At 39.9% G+C, this 24,169-nt stretch overlaps 1 protein-coding gene across 7 annotated transcripts in view; it reads right to left on the reverse strand.

The window, feature by feature from the left end:
* The window catches only part of EFCAB11 (EF-hand calcium binding domain 11), a 143,511-nt gene that overhangs the window by 99,218 nt on the left and 20,124 nt on the right, over positions 1-24,169 (reverse strand). The window contains exon 6 of one of the 7 annotated variants that reach the window (XM_034642714.1): positions 13,472-13,699. The exons of 5 other annotated variants lie outside the window; for them this stretch is intronic. In XM_034642714.1, coding sequence (XP_034498605.1) covers positions 13,696-13,699 — 4 coding nt within the window. In that variant the 3' untranslated portion in view covers positions 13,472-13,695. Of the gene's footprint in view, positions 1-13,471; positions 13,700-16,362; positions 17,364-24,169 lie in introns of those variants that run through there. One more of the 7 variants, XM_011225863.3, reaches the window with a different exon arrangement.

The following is a 24,169-nucleotide window of genomic DNA, read 5'->3' on the forward strand; positions in this document are numbered from 1 at the left end:
ATACTAGAAACATAATACTGAGTGAAAAAAGCAAGTCACCAAAAGACTATGTACATCTTGACACTCTTTTTTATATAGTTTTAAAATGAGAAAGATTAAATGTTGGGGAAATACATAGGGGTTGTGTGTTTAAAACAAAGGAATAATAGACACTTAATTCTGGATAGTAGTTCTTAAGGGAGAAAAGCAGAAAGACAGAATGGAGGAGTACATGGGTATATATGAGTTAATGGTAGTATTCTAGTTCTTCGATTGAACGTACTCATTGTATTATTAACCACACTAACTTAAATAAAAGATAACTATGCATGGAAAAATTATATTTAAAAAATTAACTACACACATCTACAAATTTACACCTTGTTACAATCTGATTCAAACTATTATACCATAGTTCTAATGTATGCAACTGTTAATATGCCATTTTGGAATAATTTATCATAACACTTAACTTTATACAACCTGTTGGAAAGACTAGCAAGTAAACATCAGTCAAAAATAAGCAAGGAAAATGGTATACGTTGCTTCCATAAAGCTAATTTAAGGAAGTATGAGAAACAGTTCTTGCAGTGTTAAGAAGCAACAAAGATGCCAGGAACAAAAAGCAAAATGCACCAAAACCTATCAGTCAAGGAAATCTAGCTGTAAAAATACACATCAGCATTATAAAAATAGAGAACAAAGCTATAATTCTATAATCCATTTGCATAGACTGAATGATTTCTGCCCCCCCCCCCATTCATATATTGAAACCTAAACTCCAAGGGACACCTGGTTGGCTCAGTTGGTTGAGCATCTGCCTTCAGCTCCAGTCATGATCCCAGGATCCTGGGATCAAGTCCCGTATCCAACTCCTTACTCAGCAGGGAGTCTGCTTCTCCCTCTGCCTGTGCCTGCCACTTGCCCTGCTTGTGCACACTTGCTCTCTCTCGCGCTGACAAATAAATCAATAATATCTTAAAAAAAAAAAAAAAAGAAAAGAAACCTAACCTCCAAAGTGACAGTATTTGGAGATGGGGCCCCTGGGAGTTGGTTAGGTCATGAAGGTGGAGCCTTCATTCTGGAACCAGTGCCCTCACAGAAGGGACCCCACAGAACTCCTTTGCCTCTTTCGCCACATGAGGACACATCGAGAAGATGGCTCTCTATGAACCTGGAAGCAAGTTCTTACCAGATACCAGATCTGTCGGCACCTAGATCTTAGACTTCCCAGCCTCCAGAACTGTGAGAAATAAATGTCTGTTGCTTAAGCCCCCAGTATCTAGTCTTCTGTTATAGCAGCCTGAATGGACTGAAACACCACTGCAATGCAGAGCACACTGGGCTAGGGCTGCCAGACCTGGAGTCTAACCTTGATCTATGCCTGCTTAGGTGTATGACCTTGGGTGGGTCATTTAACCACATGTGTAAGATAAGAGACTGTACCAAGTTTTAAGGATCTTTTCATTGGTGAAAGTCTATGACCCTGTAAGAAACTATTCTTATCAAGAATTAACAAAATCATGATGCAATTTCTTTATATAAGTAGAATGATATGTAATTTAGTACCTGAGTGCCTTCGGATGGATGACAACAATGTCCACAAGCTCTGAGGAGAGAGTAAAGCATGAATACAGCATCGCCATCAGATTAGTTACAATGGAAAAGGTATGTTATGCATAGACAGTTTCCAAGTGGTCTAGGAATTTGCTTTTTGATAAATCAGAGGTGTTTGGTGGTATACCCTTTCCATGTAACTACAGCGAGGCAAAAAATAATCTAGGCGTTATGATTTAAACATTAAACATCAAATTCTATAATGGCAAAGAATTTGATAAGTAAAATAAATCTTGCAGAGATTCTCCTATCTATATTTCCACGCAGAGGAACCTCCTTTGGAGGGAATATTACCCCAGTAATTACTCAAGAACAGTGCTCTGCTCCCCAGGGCCACAGGGGCAGGCCTCCATGTGGGGTGCCTGTGATTTGAAGGGAAATCTATTTAATTCTGGCTGCAATCTAGCACGCCCAGCCCTCCAACAGAGCTATTTCACAAACAGAGCTGACATTTTAATCTAGTATTCTGTAACACTTGTATCTATTTCTCAATTTATTCTAGATGGTGAAAGCGGGTGCTAAATTATTGTACCTCTTCAAGCCCTGAAAGAATAGTATGCAGCAGGGAAAGTAAATGAAAGACATATGTATTAATGTAAATATGTTTCAAAAATATAATGATTAGAGAAAAAGCAATCTGCATTTATGTAAGGTTTAAAACTAAATAACACAATACTATATATTAATTCAAATACATAAATCTGCATCATAAAATATAAAGGCACACATGAATGATTTTAAAAATTCAGGATAGTGATTATCTCTGGGGCAGAGGAAGGGAAAGGCAAGCAGGCAGGGCTACCCACGGGGCTTCAACCATGTTTGGAATGGCATGTTTTGTTTCCTAACCTGGGAGGAATGTGTATGTACTATTTTTCTGCCTCAATTATTTTACGTGTACATAATACACACTGACGTACCACGTGTACATCTCCAAGGGATAAGAAGCAGAGCTGAAAAAGCTCTGCCCTGTCACAGTGAGGCCCTGTCAGCTCTTTTTCAGAATCCCTGGAACAAAGCCAGTGGGAAGAGGCAGTGGCCATGCCTAGAGATAGACACTAAATGTAGCACTGGCTTCTACAGTCTTACTCTAAACAGGAGGAAAATCTATTAAATCACAGAATCAGGGAGAGTTAGAAAGAATAAAGCCAAGCAAGCACCCAAGGAGTGGAATTACTAGCAGCAAACCATGGAAAGTCTTCTAGAACTTACTTTTGCCAGAATGAAACCTCAACAGTTGCCTTTTAATAACAAAATCTTTTTATTATCTCTGAAGGAAGACTCAATACATATTCTCAGCAATGCACTTCAATGTCTTATAAATCACTAGAAAGTTTGGTTCAGTGGAAATTTTAAGTCAGGGTATTATGACTAATATGGTCTGAAGACACAGAAAGGAGAACGTCTATATTGTTTCCTGATTCCCTAGTCTAAATCAGACACCCTGAATCATAACCATGATAGAACAGAGTCTACAAAGCTCTGTTGCTTCATTTAAAAGTGTACATCTTTTAAGCTTCATGTATTTTTAATAAATTATTAATTTTTATCAAGTCCCTTCCTCAAGAAGAGAGGTATTCAAGTGATTCACCCTTTTGGGACTGACACACGTGCCTGTCTCAAAATCATTTTTTCATGTCTTGTGTCTCCAATGAAGAGGAACAAAGGAAGACTACGTTAACTTTACAAATTACTGACATTTAGATTAGATATTAGGTCCTTCATGTCATTTTACAATTTGTAACCTAAGGATAAATAAGACGTTAGAAAAGGTAGCTGACCACGGATTGAAATGATAGATACCATCCAGGAAAGCTGCTTTCCAGTCCAAGTCCATCCCACTTGCTGCCACATTCATCTGTAACAGCCCAGTGGGCTCATCAAGTTTCTTGTGCCCAGCATGGATTCAGGATATCTGTTGAACTGAACTTACAGATAATTAGAAACAAATGTGGGAAGATGGTGGGGATACCAAAATAGGATACCACAGCCTACTAGCACGACTTTCTTTGTATACTGGGAATGCTCAGAAAACTTGAGGACTCTTAACACCTTTCTTTATCCTTTCATCATATCGGGTTTATAACCTTACAGAAGGCTACAAAAATAATTAATATGAATACAATATACATAATATGATATAAAATATAATAAAAGATGGAATATGCTAGGATATAATAAAATACAATAATACAATGATATAACATACTATGGAGGGGGATCTATGAAGAGTGCACATCACTCATTCTCTCTTGTAGTGTTTTACCTTCCTTACAGCATGTTATCCCTGTCTGAAGTTAACTTGTTTACAGCTGCCTGTCTTCTTACAACTAAACTGTGAATTCCTTGAGAGCAGGAACCTTGTTTGCTTTGCTCATGGCTTTATCCTCAAGCACCCCAAAAGCACCTAGGTGTACAGTAGGTACCAAATAACTACTTACTGAACGGATGAATGAATATGTCTGCCCAATTTAAAACCCCTCCGCTCTAAGGCTTCGAAGCATGTAACAAATGCATCCCCTATTTTATCAAACTTACCGTCTTGAATACTGGGTTTACTGAAAAAGGGGGGAGGGGAGAAGAAAACGGACTCCTTACAATATATATTAGAGAGCTGATGCCACAGAGAAGAGCATGGAAATGAATGCTGTTATTTAATTTACATATTTTAATCACATTCATCTGATCCATTAAAAACTAAAAATAAATCCTTTCACTATTTTTACACTAGGCACTAATTTAATTATATTCTGTGACTAAAGCTATTACATTATGTATTTTCTATCCAAATTACCTTGTACTTTTCTAGCAATGATATGAGCTATCTCAATATGTTGCAGGTATTCTTGTAGTCTGAGAAATAGTATGAGGTAAAGCGCAATATGAACATATTACTGAATAAAATGCTTATAAAATAGGATTCCTTCTCTCAGCCAGAAAAAGGAGACATAACACATTAGGTCAGTCATTAGGAGCGAAAGCCTCACGAACAATGGCACGTCTGCGTTAGGCGTGAATCTGGCGCTGCTACATGCCTACCAGAATTTGAAAAACTGTGTTTTACTGAATATACATTTAAAGGAGAAAACTATCCCTTAAAAAACAAATCCGAGAATCATTTAAACACGGTTCTACTGGCATAGTTTCAGAATCTATCGTGAGGTATTTTGTCTAAGTTAAATTTAAAACTCCTCATTTTTCAAGCTGACCTGTTACAACTAATAGGTTTTAAAATGATGAACAGTCACAGGACTGTAAAAAATATTTCACTTTTATAAAACCAAAGATCATTCTGTCTGAAATGAAGTTTCATTTTTAAAACTTTATGCATTTGAAAAAAACAATCATATACTCTTGGAAGAAATGGTCATTTTCTATGAAAGAAAATGTGAGTGGGATTCAACAGTAGCACAGAAGTAAAACACACACTGTCAAATAAAGGCTGCTTTGCTATTTGGCAAATACAGAGCTTGTTTCTATATAATGGGTAGGAGAGAGGGGACGGGAGATTCCAGGTGTTTGCAAACCAAGAAACACAAGGGTTTTTTTTGTTTTTTGTTTTTAACTTGGCCCTTGTGAAAATATTAGCATTTAAAAAATTAATGTTAGCTTTGGATTACATTTAAGAAATTATAAAGAGACAATACACAATTATAGTATTAGGGAGTGTAAATAATCACCATTTATTATCTACTTTTAAGACCATTTCTATAGAAATACAGAACTTTAAAATGCCTGGTCATTAAAGAAGCATCTCAAACCATATCTGTGTGTGCGCAATGGGACAAAAACTCAGTGGCTGATGGGGCAAAAAGCTGGGTCCTTTGGGGGGGTGATTCCCAGGATCAGCCTCAGGTTCGGTGATTTGCTACTTTTTGCTACATCCTTTGGTCAAATTAGTCACAAAGTCAGCTCAGATTCAGATAGCAGAGAAAAACTCCACCTCTTGATGGGAGAGCCAAGACACTCTGCAAAGGGGTGCGCCAACAGGGGTGGCAGGAGTTGTTAAGGCCAACTTTGCAAACAACCGAACAGCACGTGAACGCGTGTGCTCCTTTTCCCGTGCAGTGGGGTGTCTGAATCATAAGGTTTGAGGGATGAACAGGAGAGCTGGTAACTCAATGAGTTCAATGTGAGTTACTTCGGTTACCATAAAGATTGCTATCCTCATACATCCACATGGGGCATGGAAACTTGCACTTTCGGGCTTCCGGGTGTACAGCAATGTTACAGATATCCGTGAGGGGTCTAGTCCCCACCCCTGAACACCACTGACAGAGAGGCAGGTCACATGCAGGAAGCATTGTATAGCAGTGCAAGGCAGGTGGCATGTGCCACGTGCCACAAGCACTGAGAAGAGGGGACAGTCACTGAGGAATATATGGATGAGAACGTGCAAGAGAGGAGGGGACCCAATCTCACCCCGAGGAAGGGGCCGGGCTCACAGACCAAGGTGCAAAGAAAGGGACATCCCAGAAAGGAGTCATTGTGTGCGTGGTGTGTGACGGTACTGCCTCATTGGGAGGGAAGTCGGAATAACTTCTACGGAGAGGGGGCAGAGGCTAGCCAGCTTTGAACATGGAGTTAAGGTCAGGCGTGGGGCCCAGACACCTGCACTGAGGTGATGGGAAGAGGGCTGAGAGCATAAAAACACTGCACTAGCAAAGGGACCAGTGACTGAATGAGTTTAGAACAGGGCAGAAAAGGAAAAATCAATGATGACTGCAAGCACGAAGCTGGGAAAATCATGGAATCACTGACAGAAATAGAAGGGAAGAGCTGACTTGAGGACAAGGATAATGACTCTCACTTTAAATATGATGAATGGAAGGTGACAGCAAGCAACTTAAAACATTGCCAGCTATTTATTAACTGTGTGACTTTGGGAACATTATCTAACCTCTCTAAGCTCAGCTTTCTTATCTGTAAAATAGGAATCATAACGGTGTACAACTCATTAGGCTATTGGGAGGATTGAACGAAATCATGGCAATGCTGGGCACTCACAAAATGACAGGTACTGGGTGTTATACGCAACTAATGAAGCATCGAACTTTACATCAGAATCCAGGGATGTACTGTATGGTTACTAACATAATATAATAAAAAATCATTAAAAAAAATGACAGGTACTTGTGCCATCATCATTATCCAGTTTATTATTTGACAAACAGCCTAGTAACTGTTTTTTTTTTTTTTTGGTCATGTGAACTTATGATTATCTGATACACCTCTTATCAGGGGTTTTTTTTCCTTCCAGTACAACTGAGGTAATTTAAAACAGTCCTTGTAAATTTTCCATAGCATTGGCGTCTGAGCAATTTCTAACCCAGAGAAAGCTCCAATTCCATGACAAATTCATCACCTCAAACCATTAAAACTACTATGTCAGCTGACCCATCCGGATTAGATGTGAACATTTGACAGCAATGTTCTTTCTAAGAAGCATAACCCAGTCGGTTTAAATGAGGCTTCTTTACACTGGGGAAAAAAAAACAACAAAATGGAAAAAACATGATTTAATAATAATTTGCAACATGCTAAGGATCCCTTTGAGATGAGAAGTGTCCGTTGGGCTCTGTTTGTTTGGGATATAAGAAAATAAGATTAAATAAAGAGTATAAGATCCTATAATAATAAGGCAGATACGAGCAGTGGGGAAACAGAGAAGGTAAATCCCAAGTAAATCTGAGAATTTGACATTAGAATTATCAGTAATCCTGGGCAGCGAAACACTTATTTACCATGTACATAGTAAGTGCTTAATAAACATTTGTTAAATAGTGCTGACATTGATGATGTTTGAGGACAATGATGAGGGAATTGTTTGCTTTTTTCTTCATTTCTTGCTATTAAACACTGTACTATTACTCATGCTTTTCTCTAAAGAGTATATAAACAAAAGGTATGGAAACAGAGAATCAAGGTATTTAAAGTCAGAAGGAGAGGAAACCGAAGCCCATGGAGGTTAACAGATGTGCCTGAATCAGTTCCCCACAATATGGGAGCCGAGCCCGAACCACTGACCAACAGCTCTGTGTACATCCTACCACCCCAGCTTGGAGAAGACAGAGTACTGGAGAAAATCCAGCCAGTCAATTTTGTGATTTGTCGGAAGGTCTAACAAAAGGTTGAGAAATGTGGACTTCAATTATTTAAGCCATAAATGTTTCCCATTATGATATTTAAGCAGTCATGACCATCTAAAATACAGATTTTTTTTTTTTTCGGCCATTAACACAGTCACATTTTACAGTTTGGCAGTATGAGGTTTTTGATATTTTTATCAAAAGGTTTTATGACCAAATTGTCAGAAATAAGGGAATTTTATAAAAAGGGTGTACAATTCAGCTAAAGTGTTTTCATATATCCACAGCCTTAGGTCTATGAAAAGGGTTATAGCCATAGATTATATAGCTCTATTTTTGACCGTGAAAATTTATATGCTGTCCAGATCTTTATTCTATTGAAATTGAACTGGAAAAGGCCCTTAAATAAAATGATTCCTTCAAAATCTGTAAACTGTAGTAGACCTGATTGATAAAGAGATTCAAAATCCCTTTCAAGGGTACACATGGGGAGAGATATAAAAGGGAAAGATAAAGGTTCTCCCTTGCATGATGGATGTGCTTATTTGTGCTTCCAACTTGGGGTCAGACTGTCTGGGGCAGAGCCAATTTCTATCAGTTCATGTGATCTTCGCCAAGTCACTCAGCTGCTCTGCCCTTTAGTTTCCTCATCTGTAAAATGGGGGTAATAACAGTAGTCACCTCACAGGACTGTTGTGAGGATCAAAGGAATTAAAGACAAGCAAAACATTTGGAAGAGGGCTTGGCAGGCTGTAAGCACCCGATGTGTGTTCACTATTGTTACCACTCCCTCCTGACCGCTGATTCCCTGTTCTTGCTCCATCCCATGCTTCTTTTTCATCCACTCCTGGTCTGTGCCTTCTCTCTCTCCAGATGCCTTTCCTCCCAGAGTTTTTCAAACCCTAACTCAGTTGCTAGATTCCTGGATTGCCCTGGCTGGAATCAAATCCCCTCACCTCTTTATGCTTCTAGAGTAGGTACCATTTTCTGCCTTATCCTAGTCACTCCATGAAAGACTGTCCCTGTCTGCTTTGCTCTAGTGGCTCTGACGGTACCCCTCTCAGTGCCCTGCACATGGCACTCACTCAGCTAGCATTTGTGGAATAAATCAACACAGAGAGAGAGAGAGTTGTCATCTACTGCCCGATCAACTAGTAGCTGTTATTATCACTGTCATGAAGGAGGAAAAGCTGGTCTTGGGAGGCACAAACTATAAAGTTGAAGCAAACATCATGACTGCCTTTTGGATTAAAGCACACTTTATGAAATGCAAAGGTAATTTAATTTCATGAAAACTTAGAGAATTTCTGAAACAAAATCAACACAGAATAAAATCTCAGATTTGAAACAAAGCCAACTTGGTCAGTACCCTTGACCGGGCAGGGTGCAGTGTTACTGTCATATCTCCACTACCCACAGTGAAGAGGAGGAGTAGACTTTTCAGATTAATACCCATTTGGCTGTGGTAAATTATTCCCGAAGTCAAAAACCTTTTATGTTCTCCTGTCTCTCTCTCTAGGATAGTCTAGACACCTTCATTAAAATGTTAATAAACAGTGAGTGTCTATCGGGGCCAGGCGTAGTGTTCTCACATGTATTCACTCAAGTAATCCCCCAAACAACTCTGTGATGTAGGTTCTCTAATACCCGTATTTTACAGATGAGGTGACTGAGGCACAGAGAAGATAAGTAACTTTCTCAAAGTCAAATGGCTAGTTCAATCCATATTATTTCAATCCTTCTTCCTACATTTATTGTCCTATATGGCAGTGCAATGGGAATCAGCATAGAATATCTGGAACACTCAGCTGCTAGTGGAACACAAAGCCAGAGGAATTCTCTCAGATTAAGTCTGATCTGGTCTGGCTGGGCAGGAAGGGCCAAGTGTATGAACCGCAATGGGTTTCAGGAGTCAAAGCAGCTCAGGTTAGATCCAAGGTGGCCTCTAAGTCCTAGGGGATCCAAGCTGGTAGGCAAAGCAATGGACTCCGACCTCTGCAGGTGCACTTTACGTGAGACACACACTTTCTTTGCCTGCCTATTTCCATCCTTCAGGTCTCACACTGGCTATCGCTTTCTCTGAAGTCAGCCTCATGCCCGCTCCTGGGCCTTCATTAAGCATCCTGTACATTCCCATAATGGTTTGCAGTCACCTTTCAGGATTAACCATCTCGGATACGAACTACCTATCTCCCCAACTGGACTATAAGCTCCTGGAGGGCAGGGCAGTGTCTGTCTTATTTACTTTCATATACTCCCAATGTCTGCAATGCAGAGGATCCTAACACATATTTATTTCCAAAACAGAAAAAGATATAAGCCTGAGGACAAAAGTCCACAGGGAAGAGACACCTCCTAAAGCGACCTGGGGCAAGGAGAAGACAGGAGTGCACACTGCACATTAAGTATAAGGTGAGACCCACACATACGACTGGGCATCTCGGGAGGATTTGGAAACATCACCAAGAATCCACAGAGGGTCTAAATTTCAGTCACTGGGGCGCCTGGGTGGCACAGCGGTTAAGCGTCTGCCTTCGGCTCAGGGCGTGATCCCGGCGTTATGGGATCGAGCCCCACGTCAGGCTCCTCTGCTATGAGCCTGCTTCTTCCTCTCCCTCTCCCCCTGCTTGTGTTCCCTCTCTTGCTGGCTGTCTCTATCTCTGTCAAACAAATAAATAAAATCTTAAAAAAAATAAATAAATAAATTTCAGTCACTGATTTGAAAGCTGTACACTCCTGTGTCCAATGCTGTCATAAAAATATAGGTGTCTACGGAGTACCCATGTCCCTTCAAGTGTTGAGAGTTTCACTTGGAAGGCACGAGAGTCTGACTTTCAGAGTTTTTCGCTTGTGGGGAGAAGCAGGAAGAGCACCCAGGGAGGAAACAACACAAGGATTTGGAGAAGTTCAACTACGATCTCTTCTTTAGAATTGACATGAGCCTACTGACTGGGGGATAGGAAACAACCGAGAGCTAAATAAGGAGAACTGGGGACACTGTGGCATAGCATTAGGATGTGGCAAAGGGGAAACCATAAAGGCTATTTTGTTTTAATCATTAACGAAAGTGCACCTACTTCACCCGCTATGGATCAGGCTTGGGGGAGAAAAGGCAAATTAACCTAAGGCTACTCATCTGTGATTGCTTCAAGCAAACAACTTTGAGCAATGTTCTGAAGCCAGCTAGCAAACTAATTAGAGATGAGGTCCAAGGAATCGAAACATAAAAATTTGAAGAGAAAAAGAACCGCACAAAGCAAAACAGACCAAATACAAGGCTAACCAAACAAGAGCTAAATCAAATAAATAGGTATTGCCATGTGCCCTGGAGGACTGCCAAGGAGAGTGAATTTCAACAAAGAATGTGTCTGCCACCAGTTCGGAAAAGTTCAATTCCAGAAGGGCTGAAGGAGGGCTGCAGCCACCGCAGAGCAACACGGGAGCGTTGGGGTGGAGGGGCGCAGATCAGATAGTGTGGACTCTGTGGCTCCAGGGCTCTGTGGACAAACACTAGGACCTTCCCCTAGCAAGACAGGGGCAGGCAGCCCACTCCCTCCCCATGCACCCCAATAAAGCCCTTTGTCAGAAACAATTCGGGTCACAGAAATTCGCAACTTTGAGGATGGCCTTCTCTTCTGAATTTGTAGATAAAAGGGACGCCGTCAATACTTCTCGGCCAAAATCCCAGGATCTAAAGTGCTGAGATGACGTGAGTTCATGCAGCCCAAGTGAAAGCACTGGCAATTACCTGTGACCTTGGACCCTAAAGACAGAGCCCTGGGCTTTAGGGCTGAAATAAGGTAGATCAAGGAAGTCTCACTCCTTGGGTTAGAGCGCAGCTCTAGCCTGGCCTCATCATAGTCAAAAGAGCAGTCATCCTAGGAGTAACAACCATCACCACCACTACCACAGTCCCCCTGCCTGAGCATTCCTACTCTGCCAGGCACAGAGCTAGGCACCTTGCATGAATTCACCCACTCAACAACCCCTTATTATCCTACTTTTATAGCTGCTCACTTTACAGATAAAGGAACCAAGGTAAATTGAGATATTTCTCAAAGGTCTCCCAGCCAATAAGCAAAGGAGCAGTTATTCCACACATGCTCTCTCAACTGACAGACTTGGCGGAAATGCAATAAAAGAAGGTAGATAATCGGCAAACACTTACTAATTGTTGGCATGGTATGTACTATGAACTATGCAAGGTGAAACTGGGGCAAAAAATAAGGAAGACTAAACAGAATTCCTTTTACTTACTCTGTTAAAAAATTTTTTTTGAACTTTATCAGTCTTTAAAGAAAGAAGCCCCCCTACTGTTTAAAATATACTATAATCCATCCAGCAAATATTCAGGTTGTTCAAATCCGTAAGGAGACTAACAAAACAAAACAAAACAAAACGAGAGTTGATAATATATAGCTTAGGGGCAGGTTTTGGTTGGCATTTCCCAAAATGTGGACTTACTTAGTTCCAAGCACTGGGAGGCCTGAGAGTCTGAAGCTCCTTAAGATTTCCTGAGCATAGCACTGCTTTTTTGCTCAGATTTCTCTATTGCTCTCTTGATTGAAATTTCTGTACATTAATATGTGCTTTCTTTTTTTTTTTCCCCTACATGACCTATTTTCCAATGGGACTGAGGAGGAAAATTGCAAATGCATATTTAAAGCCACAAGAATATTTAAATTCTCCCTCTTTTTGTCATACATTTTTAGTACTTTCTATTTGAGATGAAAGATAAAAACTTGTGTGCATGATTAATCGTAATGATGAAAGAACGCGAGGCAGTTGCTTAAGAAACAAAACAACAAAGGGATAAACTACTGCAGGCATCACCAGGACTGGAATGACACTGCTCTGTGTACTCGATTTCCATGGCAACTAGCAACGGGAAGATGAATGTTTCATAGTCACTCCACTCTGCAGTACACGTCTATAAATCAAACTTGCATAAAGAGCACAAGATTTCTGCTGTGGGCTGTACTCAGAGCTGGTTTATTTTCCTGTTACTGTATAAGTATGGAAAAGAAGCACAAAACAATGAGGTCATTTTTAGTGGGGAACAAACTCAGAAATTACTAACACACCTGCAGCATAGGATGTCATTCATCTAGCAAGAGACGAGAGGCAGGCGAGGCAGTGGGCGAGTGAAAACCCTGCCTGCTTCAGGAGGGGTAACAGACACAGGAGATACAGTGTGCGGAGAACTACGAGCTGCGTGCCTCCCTGTGCCTCCCCGTCCCTCCCCTTAGCTCTGCTCCGAAATGTGGGAGCATCTTCAGTAACTGTCTTGGATACAAAGTTTTCACTCTGATAATTGGGCAGAAACAATGCTCTGGGTTTAGCATGAAAGTTTAGGGAGGCTGAACAAACACAGACTTCTTTTTATTTACGCCGAAAATGGCTCCTCGTTGTAGAAGTTAGGGCAGAAAAATAATGCACTGGCGCTGAATTGGGAGTCAGGAGACCTGAGTTTTGATCTGGGTCTGTGTAACCTTGGGGAAGCTATTAAGTTCGTTGACCTCTATTTTCTTAGCCTGGAGAGAGACGGTGTACGTGATTTCTGAAATCTCTACCACCATCTGAGGCCACAAGTCTGTAATCTCGAAATCTCAAAGATCCAAATCAATGAGATCTAACCAAACATGTTAGCTGTGCCAGTCCTAAAAAATACATATCTTACCATACTAGCCATACTATTAATGAATAGTGTTTTATGATTTTACCATCACAGTGAAGCTTCTGCCAACCTGTGTCAATCTTCTAAATACAGAATATGCTGTGGAAAATGTAACAAATTTCATTATCAGAGTTTTAAAAAGTTTAAAAAAATGCACAATCTTATAACTTATAACAATCTTATAACAATCTTATAATCTTATAAAGAATACTTAACTTTACATGATCTTCCTGTTATATAGATAAGGGCTGCCTATCAGTTCCTGCCAAGCGGGAAGCACCCTGCTCCTTGGAGTCTGCAGCTCTCCGCAGAGGACTGAGGCTCTTCTGGGGTTCACCTTTGGAACAGTAATGCTCAGTAAGAGTTTGTCAAACAAATAAATGAATGGATAAACCAACTCTGAGGAACACCTTTGCTATACTTTTAGCAATCCTGTATTGCCTTCCCTAGTCTGCAATGCCAACAGACAAGTATCACCAGGATAGAGAGGCAGATATCTGAAAAGCAGGTAAACTATCTGAGTATCTCTTCTGTGAGTCTGTGAGTCTACAGGGTCCCTGTGGAACTTCACAACCTAGAAATATATTTTCATTAGTGGAGAATGAGGCATTATTAGACACAAAGACGACCTCCCGTGCTCAGGCCTGGCTAAGTTCGGGGGGACAGCAGGGCCTCCGAAGGACTGAGTCCCGCCTCTGCCTCCAATGAGGGCAGAGCAGGGAAACAACACCCAAGGAGCACTCATTATCTCATTTAATGCTTACGCCAACTCTGGGAAAACGAGGTTATTATCCCTGTTTTACAAGCTGGGAAAGCTGAGCTGTAAAGAATTTATTAAGTGACTACAGGATGATGGTTATGAAATGTGTAGCAAAATTCAAAACCTCCTCTCCCTGATCCTAAGGCCTCTCTGTGCTTCTGACTGCATCTCAGGACACATTCGGGCAACAGATAAGACTTCTTTGATGCTAAAAAAACAAGGGATTAAAAAGAGTTAAACAAACCTAGCCCTAAAAAGCACACTAGTGGTAAAAAATAGTAGCAATCCGGGGTGCCTGGGCAGCTCCGCTGGTTAAACAACAGACTCTTGGCTTCGGCTCAGATCATGATCTCAGGGTCCTGGGATCGAGCCCCACATCGGGCTCTGCGCTCAGTGCAGAGTCTGCTTGTCCCTCTCCCTCTGTTCCTCCCCCAGCTCACACTCTCTCTCTTAAATAAAATCTTTAAAAAAAAATAGTAGTCATCAGTATTTCTTAAATCTAAATTCAGATCATAAATAGAACCAGGTATACCACTCCAGCGTACGTTATCACCCATACTTCAATTCCCCAGATGACAGGCTAAAGGCTATTTCCGGGATGGAGCCAGATGTCACACAACCATGTAATTTCCAATATGTGAACACTATGAGAGCCAATGACATCTTTACAGGAGTTTACTAGAAATGTATTCTGCTGCCTAGCAAAGGGATTTGGTTTGGTTCTTAAACTGAGAAGATGTAATAATTTGGGCATATATTTTTGATACTAATTTTTCAAAACTTAACAAAATAACATTTGTTAAGGAAGGCTCCAGCTTAACCTCCTCGGCCCAATTAGTTTCTTACCAGAGTTTTTAGCACCACCAACTGGTTAAAGAGATCTACTACAAGTCTGTTTGGCTCTCAACCTGCTTTGTTCATTAAGAGAGGATTCTACATTTATTTCACATTTAATTTGTAGTAAAGGAATTTACTTCGGCTACTAAATAAAATTAGAAATGCCTTCCCTTGTCAGTCAAATAGTAATCCACTTGGCTTGTTCACATAAGAAGAACGTATATTTCGGTTAGTAAGTCATTAGAAAAAACTAAATCTACCCTCTGAAGCTAATTTGATTTATTATATCATAAGCTCACCCTCAAAAAACAAAGTCTAAGAACTACAATGAAAATTAGAAACTAGAGAGGAAACTAAATGGTACTGAATACTACACTGGGCTACAGTGTTTATATCAAACATTAGTTTAATCGGGAATAAAAATGATTGAGGAGGTAATTTCACTTTTAAAAACTTTGGAGTTTTCCACCAAGACTCCTGACTCAAAGATGGATGCTGCCATCTGGCAAGTAAATATATTCCACCATTTATCTTTCCTTCCTGTTTAACTGAACCCCATCTACCAATGGGTACCACTATACACACAAGCACAACTGAGCCCTGACGGTTCAAATCTGATCTCTGTACAATGAATCAGTCAGTGAAAAGAAACATCCCTGAAGAACTAAGTCTGATGATTCTCCCCAAACAACCTATAAGTTGTCCATGAAAAGAACATCCAGCCACTTGTTGTCATGACCAACTTGTAACCTGCAGAAGGAAAGGCACCAACATTATAACAAATTTGGTCACTCTAGAAACTTGTCTACTACTCTACTAGGCAATGTACAAGAGAGAAAGAAAAAGAAGGTTCCATCAAATGAATTAGACTCTGATGGCAGAGTTCCATTAAAAGCTTTCTGACAGAGTTTAAAAAAAACTACTGTAGTAATTTTCTAATGATAGCAGATTAAATCTCTATACAAATGTGTGGTCAAGTTCAAACTTTTTAAGCCCTCTGCATCTAAATCTGCAAATGAAAGCCCTGTAAAGAAGACAAGCTATCATAGTTCCAGATTAAATTAAGGACCAGCAGATGCTCTACCCAATGTAACATATAATTTAAAGATGCAAACTTTAATCAACTTCATTCTATTCCTTTGCTTTTGTTTATTCATTCATGTATTTATTGAACACTCCATCAAACACAGTTAAGTTTCTGCAAAAAGGGAGTAAGAGTACGCCTCTTCTACTGCCCTCTCCTCTCCCTGGGTTGAGCCTCAGATATGCCATCGCCAAGGCAGAGAAGATTTCTATTTGAAGTAATGAATGGATTACAAGAAACCTTAACAGTAATATTGACTTCGGTTGAGAAATGCGTTTTGCAACTTTTATTTTTGTTTCCACATAGGTGGAATGATACTTAATGCTAAATGTGTTCAGATGTTTTATTTTAACCGTAAATTCAGTCTACTCTATCATAATTAGGCAGAGGTATTCTTAAATCAATAGGTACAATTCTGAAGTATAAGAAAGATACATGACCATTAACAAGTACCAGCAATGTGACTGTCATCAAATAAAATAGTTTTATTGTGTGTCAGTTTCCTATGTCAGTTTTCCTCTTTAACCATAGGATAAAATAATTGAGAATTAGGTCCACGGTGGCTAGAAATTAGTGATAAAAGAGCTCAGCTTTACTTGTAGAATGGGTATGAGTAACAGCTGATGTGTAGGATCACTGCTCGGATTCGGTAAGATTACACTAGCATGTGTTTAATGAATGGGACCTGCCGTCACTGACACTGGAATGATACAATGCCAGGAAAGCTGGGGGGAGGGGGGAATGAGCATCCCTGGCGGGGTGCTCAACACCCAGAGAAGGTGACAAGAATGAAACCTGAGAAAAAGAATGGGGGGCTACCTGGAGGGACTTAGGCAAGGAAGCAGCTTTCTAGGCTGGGGGATTAGAGTATGTCTGTAGACAGTGATGTAAGTTACAAACAGGAGAGGAAATGGCTGATGGAGAACAGTCTTACATTAGAAAACAGGGAAGGGATGAGATCACAACAAAGGAGAGGAATTAGGAAAAAAAAAAAAAGAGAGAGAGATCGAGAGAGATCCTGTTCCTTACAACCGGAATTGAAAGAAAATTGAGAACTTTGGGGGTGAAGAGGAGGCAGTAAAGAAAACCCGGGCAGAGGCCATGACCCTGTCTACAAAGCAGAAGGCAAGCTCACCTGCGGTTCAGAGCAGAGGGAAAGGCGTGGTACAACGATGACAGAGAGCAAGTCGATCTGATCACGTGTGACAATGCTAACGAACCGGCTTGGGGTGTGATGCCGAGAAATCTGAGCCCCGCAGAGGCATGCAGGCCATGGGTACAGGTGATGCTGATGGCACCCATGCCAACAATTTGCTATCCCTGAAATAAGAAATCAAAGATAGAGGAGATAAAGTTCTCCTGGATAGCAATAAGGGTATGACGGAACTTGAGTGACAGCTACCCCAAACCTGAGAAAGGAGAGGAAAGCATTCTGGAATTACACAGGATCAGGGCTGGGGGATTGTATAGAAGATGAATTCAGGTAGTCCAAACACTTTGGTCAAGTAGACATAGCAGTTTCTGCCTGAATGGAGAATGTGGTCCCATTCTGGGACAGGCAGTCAGAGGATCAGAGTGGCAAGGGATCCAAGCAATGGGATTCAAGAAGGTGGACTCAGAGTTCACAGATCTCTCGGACATCACACTTGATGGGAAAGGGACATTTTTGTGGTATGTGTGTTTTGGGAGAGGAGGTAGACCCACTGCAGAAAGGCGGCAAATAGCTTGCTCTAGGTCACAGACTGGAAAGGAGCAGGACCAACCATCAAACCCCATTTGTCAATTTAAAATTGTTTCTTGCTTTCACAGCTTATTTGGCAAAATACTTAATTATTACGATATAATTCCAAAGGCAAGATGCATAACACAAGGGTTCTTAACAAAACAGCCTGAACTGGGATGCCTGCTGTAGTCTCGTGTGATAAAATGCTACATCGGCTTCCTTTTGTACATTTTTATAAACAGTTCCTTTTGTATATAGTGGAGATAACCAAATGAAATCTCAAGTATAACAATCTAAACCAAACCAATTCATATGAACAGAGAAAAGCTATTTAATTATGCAACTGGTTTGTCAACAACATTTCTGGGTAGAGCCAGTTTGCCTTGCTTCCTCATGTTTATGCTCGGTATTGTGGGGATAAAAGGCATGGTTCCTGCCCTCAGGATGCTTATACTGCTAAAAGAAATGAGAAGGGAATATAACAGTGATTAAGAGCACAAGCTCACTAGTCAACCTGCCTGAGTTTGAGTCTTGGACCCGTTCATTACTCACCAGCCAGGGACCTTGAGCAAATCTTCTGACCTCTCCAAACTTTTTCCTCCTCTGTAAAATGAGGATAGAGAGGGCCTAACCCATGAGGATCCCGTGAGGATTCATTCAACACAGTGCGTGGTACACAGTAAGTACTTAGTAAATGTTGGTTGCCAGTGTTATCATGCTTACTATTATTAGATGCCTTAATGTGGCAAGTGCAACAGGAGTTCTAAGGAAGAGAAAAGAAATTTTCTGGGCTAGAGTGATCGGGGGAGGCTACATAGAAAAGAGAGTTCAGCTAAGCTCTAAAGAATGGATGCCATTCAGGTATGTGGGTGAGGGAGTTGGAGAAGTGAGGGCAATGAACCTGGCATGAGCAAAAATGCTAAAAATGAGACAGGATCAGTATATGGCAGGCAGATCAGAATGGGAGATATGCTAAAAAGGCACACAAGGTCTGTGTGTGTGTAGGGGCCTTGCATGTCAGGCCAAGGAACCCAGGGGCTCTCTGGTAGGCAATGAAAAACTACTGAAGTCAAGAAGTACAAAAAGTAGGGGCGCCCGGGTGGCACAGCGGTTGAGCGTCTGCCTTTGGCTCAGGGCGTGATCCCGGCATTGTGGGATCGAGCCCCACATCAGGCTCCTCTGCTACGAGCCTGCTTCTTCCTCTCCCACTCTCCCTGTGTTCCCTCTCTCGCTGGCTGTCTCTATCTCTGTCAAATAAATAAATAAAATCTTTAAAAAAAAAAAAAGTACAAAAAGTAATGCTAAAAAAAAAAATAATGCTAATTTCCTTCATCTAAAATGTAACTGGAAGGGTAGGCCAGTGATTTTCAAACTTTAATGTGCCTATATACCATTCAGGGATCATATTAAAATGAACATGTTTGACTCTGTACGTTTGGAGGGGGGCCTGAGATTAGGCATTGCTAATAAGCTCCCTGGTGCTGATGCTGTTGGTCATTGGAATACTCTTTAAATGGCAAGTGTGTATGTATTCAAGATAGCCTGATGGAAGAGAATGACTGGGTAGAAGACAGGTAGACAAGACGGCTAGACGTGAGCTAGCAAACTCATTATGGGTCATTCTGTCACTGACATAAAAACACAGTACTGGAAATTTTTTATTCTGATGTTTAAGATATATGTAAGGAGGACAACCAAAACTCTTAAGTGTAACTCCCAATTCTGAGCCTATTTTTTCCCCATCTTCAAATAATGTTAATTCAAATATCTCATATGAAATATAAATTTATTTTATTAAGTACGAGCTTATTTTATTAATACAAAACACAATACTATCGAGATTATTTTTACCCAGGAATTAGCTATCTATGACAAAAGAAAAACATAAGAAATTGATTCCTTTTTCTATAAAGGAAAATGGCATGAATACATTCATGATGTGTGGCTATTAATAACTTCAGGGATGACTGAAAGGGTTAGCAACATTTGGTCATAAGAAAGAAACCGTGGCAGCGGTATCTTATGTGACAGCTGGAGTAAAAGAAAAATAGCCCTCATGCTATTACAGCAAGAACAGCGTATTCAACCATATATGTAGATGAGGAATTGGATACGTTGGCCATAACACTTGTTATAGTGACATCTCAAAAACTAAACCCTGGGTTGCATAGCTGTCAAAGCCAGTAATTTCCTCTTGAGAGCAGTCTTTGTCACACTGACAGACCACATCTGTATTCATGCGGTGGTGGGTTCTGAATAATATCTGTGATACACAGAGAAAATAAAGAAGACCGCCACGCCACTCTCCATGATAGATAACCCCACCAGCGAGTTCTGGAATGAGAAGAAGCCTGCCAGATCATATAACACAACAGCCTCATTTCTGAGATGAGGGGAGTACAGGCCACAGAGGCTCAGTGATTTGTGGGAAGACAGGGAAGTGGCAGAGCTAGGACTGGAACTCAAGTCTCCTGCTGCCCAGCTCTGGGGCTTACTGCTCCACATGACCTTCACAGGGCCCCAGTGCGGCATTTAGGGAGTAAAACAAAAAATATGTAATAGAACTTGTTTGCTACAAAAGCCATTCATTTACATAAAATGGAGTCATCTATTCAACACGTACCAAATTGTGCTGTGCTGTTGCAAGTGTGATGTCGAACACTTTGCTGTGCCTGTCATGTTAAGCTCACGCTCTCATACTGGATTGTATGTATACAAATAACTATGAATAAGTATAAAGAAGAAAGGTACTTATGACAGATTAGGAATTTAAAGGAGAAGGTGAAGAAATTTTCCTTTCAAGGGTTGCAAGGTTGTGGGTAGGGTGTAGGGTAGGGCCAGCTGTTGGGATAAGAAAGGTCTTCACAGCTGGGCCTTGAAGGTGAGTAGAATTTGCATCTGGATGGGTTTAACAGAAAACAGGACCACTAATGTAAAAGGCATTAAATGTTCCTTCCAATCAAATAATGTACCCTTGATAATAAGAACTAAGCGAGCTGAACTGAAGAAACCAAAATAACACATTCTATTTGAATCTACATAATGAGGTCATCCCTCTTTTCGTTTCCTGTCCAGTCGTTGAGCTTCAACTCTTGTGTCACCAATTCTAAAGTTTATACTGATCAAAGGACAATCTTCAAATGCAAGGATATAATTTCTGTCCACAAAATCAATTAAAAACCCTCTGAAAAACTGGCATTTTCTTAAAATAATTAGAATATATTTCTATAACTGGATTTTTAAAGTACAGTTTTATTCAGTATTATTATACGTGAAATTCTGAGGTCAGCTTGAACAGCTTACACACACTGATACTACCCATTCAGGAACTGCATGAAAGAGGATAATCAGAAAAGGAAATCTCTGACAATACAATTTTGACACAAAAAAGTGAAATAAAAACTAAGGCATTACCATTGCTAAGAAGGTACAAAAATTTGTAAAATAAAAATAGAAAATTCAAGAAGTCTATTTCTTTGGCTCTCAGACTTACACACCAGGTATAGCTTGTAACAGCTATCTGTGTATGATTACAAAGAATGAGACATGATTTCTAGGCTTTTTTTAAAAAATACTTTTCTATACACAGAAGCATGTAGATAATTCTGGATCAATAATCATATTCATCACAGTAGGTACTCACTATAATAACCGTGCTCTTATTGAGGTCACATGACTACATTTATAAGAGAACCATTCTGATGCATAAAATAATGACTGGGAAATCTTTTCTTGTCCAAGAGAAAGATGTGCAACAAGTGTGCTACCGGCAGAAAGGAATTACAGGAAGCTAAAGAACACAGTGAGGAATACTACTTCAAAAGAGATGCAAATGAACTGAAAAATAAATGCTTTTTAAAAAAAACATATTCTGTTTATTTATTTGACAGAGAGAGAGAGAGGAAGGGCAGAAGGAGAGGGAGAGAGAATCCCAAGCAGACTCCACAGAGAGCGCAGAACCCAATATGGGGCTCAATCTTACAACCCGGAGATCATGACCTGAGCCAAAAAACAAGAGTTGGATGCTTACCCACCTGAGCCGCCCAGGCACCCTGAAAAGTAAATACCATCTTAAATCACTTTCTTTTCGGCCCCTTGGCTCTGTAAGACTCTCTCCCATTCAGTGTACAGAACGGTCTGTTCATTCTACCCAAGTTCATGACAACCCTTCCCTCTATAATGGCTGTGACATGAGACATATGATCTTTCTGCCAAGAGAATATCCATCAATCCTTAAACCCCTACCCCCACTGAAACTCTAACATTGAAAACCTATTCATCAACAAGTCATGATGCTTTTATTATCAAACAAGTTTAAATATCCAGGAGAGTTAGAGGTTGTTTTTTGACCTTCCCCACATAATATGAAGAATGAGATTCTTACACCAAAAATATCAGATATAACTTTAAATGTCTCCAGTCGTGATTAGAGAGCGTTTTGGTACCCCAATATTTCCACATTACATTAGTATCTGGCAATCTGCCTGCGCACTCAGAACCTCAGACAGTGGGTCAGGGAGTGGGCCTTCTGCACATCCACATTTCATTTCATGGCTGGAAAGCAGAAGCTTCCCATAGCTTTTTGCCAATTGACAGGTGGTGGGAAAGTACAAATCTCAGTGCTTACAATGAGATGGAGAAAGCTCCTAGGCATGGAGAAGTAAATATACCCATGCAGAGAAAAAGGCCTGCCAGAAATACCACAGGGTGCTGATGGTGGGCAAAGTCAGGCAAGAACATGAAGCCAGCCCCTTGATAACAGCTGAGGCTAAATCGTGAATCAAAAGCAACCCCAAAATAAAGCAAAGAGAGGCCATCAGAGATTAATTCCCGAAAACCACATGCAAAAAGAGAAAAATGGAAGGCAAAGCCACATGTGGTTATAGAGTTCCTGATTGCATTTTAAAGTACTTTTTCCTAGTTTAGAAGAAGTAAATTAAACCATTAAAAAACCCTGAAAGTGAGAATTTCAGTCACTAGACATCCAGAGTAAGTCACATTGAACCAACAATTATTTATTAAGTAAGTATAACGCATGAGGCACCAAGCTGGGACAGCAGAAGTTGAGAATAAGCTCATAAACTCAAAGAGCTTGTAGTATCTTATGAAGATAATCTTAAACACTGCATTTTTGTTTATCAAGAGGAAAAAAAAATACAACCATAAATACTCCCAAACTTTAGTGAAAGGAGACAAGACTGTTCAATATAAAGAAAAAGACAATTTTATTGTGCAGGACCTTGAAAGATAGGTCTAATCTGGGCAGGTAGGAAGTATAGAAAGGCACTGCCAGGAGGGGAAATAGAATGAAATTTAAATACACATCACATGTTCAAAGGAACAAACATTACGCCAAGGGAAACACAGGAATTTAGGGCTAGTGAAAGATGAGTGTGAAAAGGAACCAGATGTTGGAGAGCCAGGTTAAATAGTTTTAACCTTACCTGTTAGAGACACTGATGGTTTCTGAATGTTAAAAAACAAAACAAAACAAAACAACAACAACAAAAAAACTGTAAAATTTTCTATAAGTTCTACTAGTATTAAAGAGTAAAGTTATCTTTTAACCTTTTAGTGCTAGAAACAGCTTATTATCTCACACATTCATTCTATTGTACAAACAGTACCATTCAGTTCTCAAACCTCTTGAGCTTCTGTCATTTGTAGTGGATGGGAAAAAAAAATCTTCAAAAAAAAAAAAGATTCCCTAAGAACTTCTGAATAATGAAACATCACCTCTGATACAGCCTCGGTAATTTTAGTACACAAATCCTAATTATCAGCTCTAAGTAGAAAGCAAAGTTTCAAATACTGAAAGGAATCTCAAATTTTGAATCCACATGTTAAACATTTTAGGATATTTTTAAAGCTAAATAAACTAGTACCAATTTCTGTCTTTGTTTTTTGCATAACATATCATCTCTTGGTTTAAGAAAGTAACTTGTTCTTCGAAACCCTTCCATTGGTAGAAAACTTGTTTTCCTTAATTTATATGAAAAAGGCTATAATTAGCAGCCCCCAAGCAATCACTCATTAAAAATAAAATCTTGAAACCATTGTTTCCCCTAATAAAGTAAACACCTCTATAAAACAAGAATTGTAAGTAGATAAAGAAAGACCTAGGGAAGACTATAAAATAATACAGCAAAATAACAAAAGGAAATGACACATCAGCATATATAGCTCAAGAAAGAAATGTAAAAGAAAAAGAAAACCATAAAAGAGAAAAAGAAAAGCCACATTGGACACAGTACAAAGAACAGACTTTGCTGAAAGTATGTGATGAGACATGGTGAGCAACACAAGCCAATGAAATAGAAACTAACAGACAATTTAAAAGGATTTTCCACATAATCAGCATTCTCGAAGAAAAGGAAAGTGACTTAAAAGATTAATGTTCAAT

Source organism: Ailuropoda melanoleuca, chromosome 14 (genome assembly GCF_002007445.2).
Source record: "Ailuropoda melanoleuca isolate Jingjing chromosome 14, ASM200744v2, whole genome shotgun sequence".
Lineage (NCBI taxonomy): Eukaryota > Metazoa > Chordata > Mammalia > Carnivora > Ursidae > Ailuropoda > Ailuropoda melanoleuca.